Source organism: Fonticula alba, assembly GCF_000388065.1.
Source record: "Fonticula alba strain ATCC 38817 unplaced genomic scaffold supercont2.12, whole genome shotgun sequence".
NCBI classification, from domain to species: domain Eukaryota; order Rotosphaerida; family Fonticulaceae; genus Fonticula; species Fonticula alba.
In genome coordinates this window covers 456,773-457,986 of record NW_009242982.1, presented here as the reverse complement: position 1 = coordinate 457,986, position 1,214 = coordinate 456,773, and the positions used below count along the sequence as shown (strand labels likewise).

General features: G+C 72.2%; 1 protein-coding gene across 1 annotated transcript in view; it reads right to left on the bottom strand.

Annotated features, from left to right (window-relative positions):
• H696_05632 (hypothetical protein) overlaps positions 1-839 on the bottom strand; it is a gene marked incomplete at both ends in the record, with an annotated part of 3,037 nt that extends 2,198 nt beyond the window's left edge. The window contains 2 exons of the mRNA XM_009499448.1: positions 55-537; positions 759-839. Of these exons, the coding sequence (XP_009497723.1) occupies positions 55-537; positions 759-839 (564 nt within the window). The remainder of the gene's footprint in view (positions 1-54; positions 538-758) is intronic.
• Between the last annotated feature and the right edge of the window lie 375 nt (positions 840-1,214).

The following is a 1,214-nucleotide window of genomic DNA, read 5'->3' as shown; positions in this document are numbered from 1 at the left end:
GGTGCTGCTGCTGCTGCTGCCGCCGCCGCCGCTGAAGACGGAGGCACTGCTGACCGAGGAGGCGGCCGAGGAGACGGTCGAGCCGACGGGCGCCGAGGGCGCACGGTGCCGTGCCCCGCCGCCGGATGCCGGCGCCGCCGGGGCCCGCCTCCGCTCGGGCAGGGCGTCGTCGTCGCCGGAGTCGTCCGACTCGTCGGAATCGTCCGAGAAGAGGGCGGAGGTGGCGCGGCGCGGCCGGCGTGTGGCCGGCTCGCGCGCCGGCGGCCTGGCCGAGGGCACGGCCGGCGCCGGCTGTGGCCCCGGCCCGGGGCCGGCGCCCGACATGAAGGACAGCCGATCCATGTGTGCCGGCTCGCCCTCCATGCGGTACAGGGCCTCGGCGGACGGCTCGGCCGCGGTGGCGGCCGGTCGCCCGTCTGGGCGGTGCTGGATCACCCCGCCGCGGACCCAGGTGCTGCCTTGGTCGGCGTCGCGGCGGGGCTGAGTGCCCTGCTCCTCGTAGTCGGCCAGGACCCGAGCGGCCTCTTCATCTTGGCGCTGGGTCGGTTGTTGGCGGGGGCGTCAGTCCGTCCTGTTGGCTCTTCTCCAGGCAAGCGCACATGTGTGTGTGCATGTGTGTGTGTGTGCATGTGTGTGTGTGTGTGTGTGTGTGCGTGTGTGCGTGTGTGCGTGTGTGTGTATGCGCGTGTGTGCGTGTGTGCGTGTGTGCATGCGAGCCCCCACCACCGGCGAGGGACATGCTGCGGCGCCAGTCGTACCCTCTTTTTGCGCTCCTGTTCTTCGCGGTGCTCGCGATACGGGTTTCGGCGCAGACCGACGCGCTGCTTGGATGGCTGCATCGGGCCCGCGGGTACAGCGCCCTTTTATCCGGTGTCGGGGGCAGCGGCCAAAGGGAGAATCAGGGCCGAGAGAGAGAGAGAGAGAAGGGAGATGGGGAGGGGGAGAAGGGCGGGGCAACAGCTAGCCAGATGCGTAGATCAACAGAGAGGGGTGAGCAGGGGCGGATGCTTGGGACAGGGGGGCGGCGGGCCGGCGAAGCGAGGAGGGATCTGCCGCGGCCCCGGGGGCATCCCGGGGCACGCTGGGCGCGATCCCCCCACTCGAATGCCGCCGACTAGCAGATGCCATCGAAATTGGACTGCCAACGGGCATGCCCGGCCGGACGGCCGCGGCCGCCGGCGCGCCCTCGCCAGGCAGGGCCCGCCGGGGCGGGG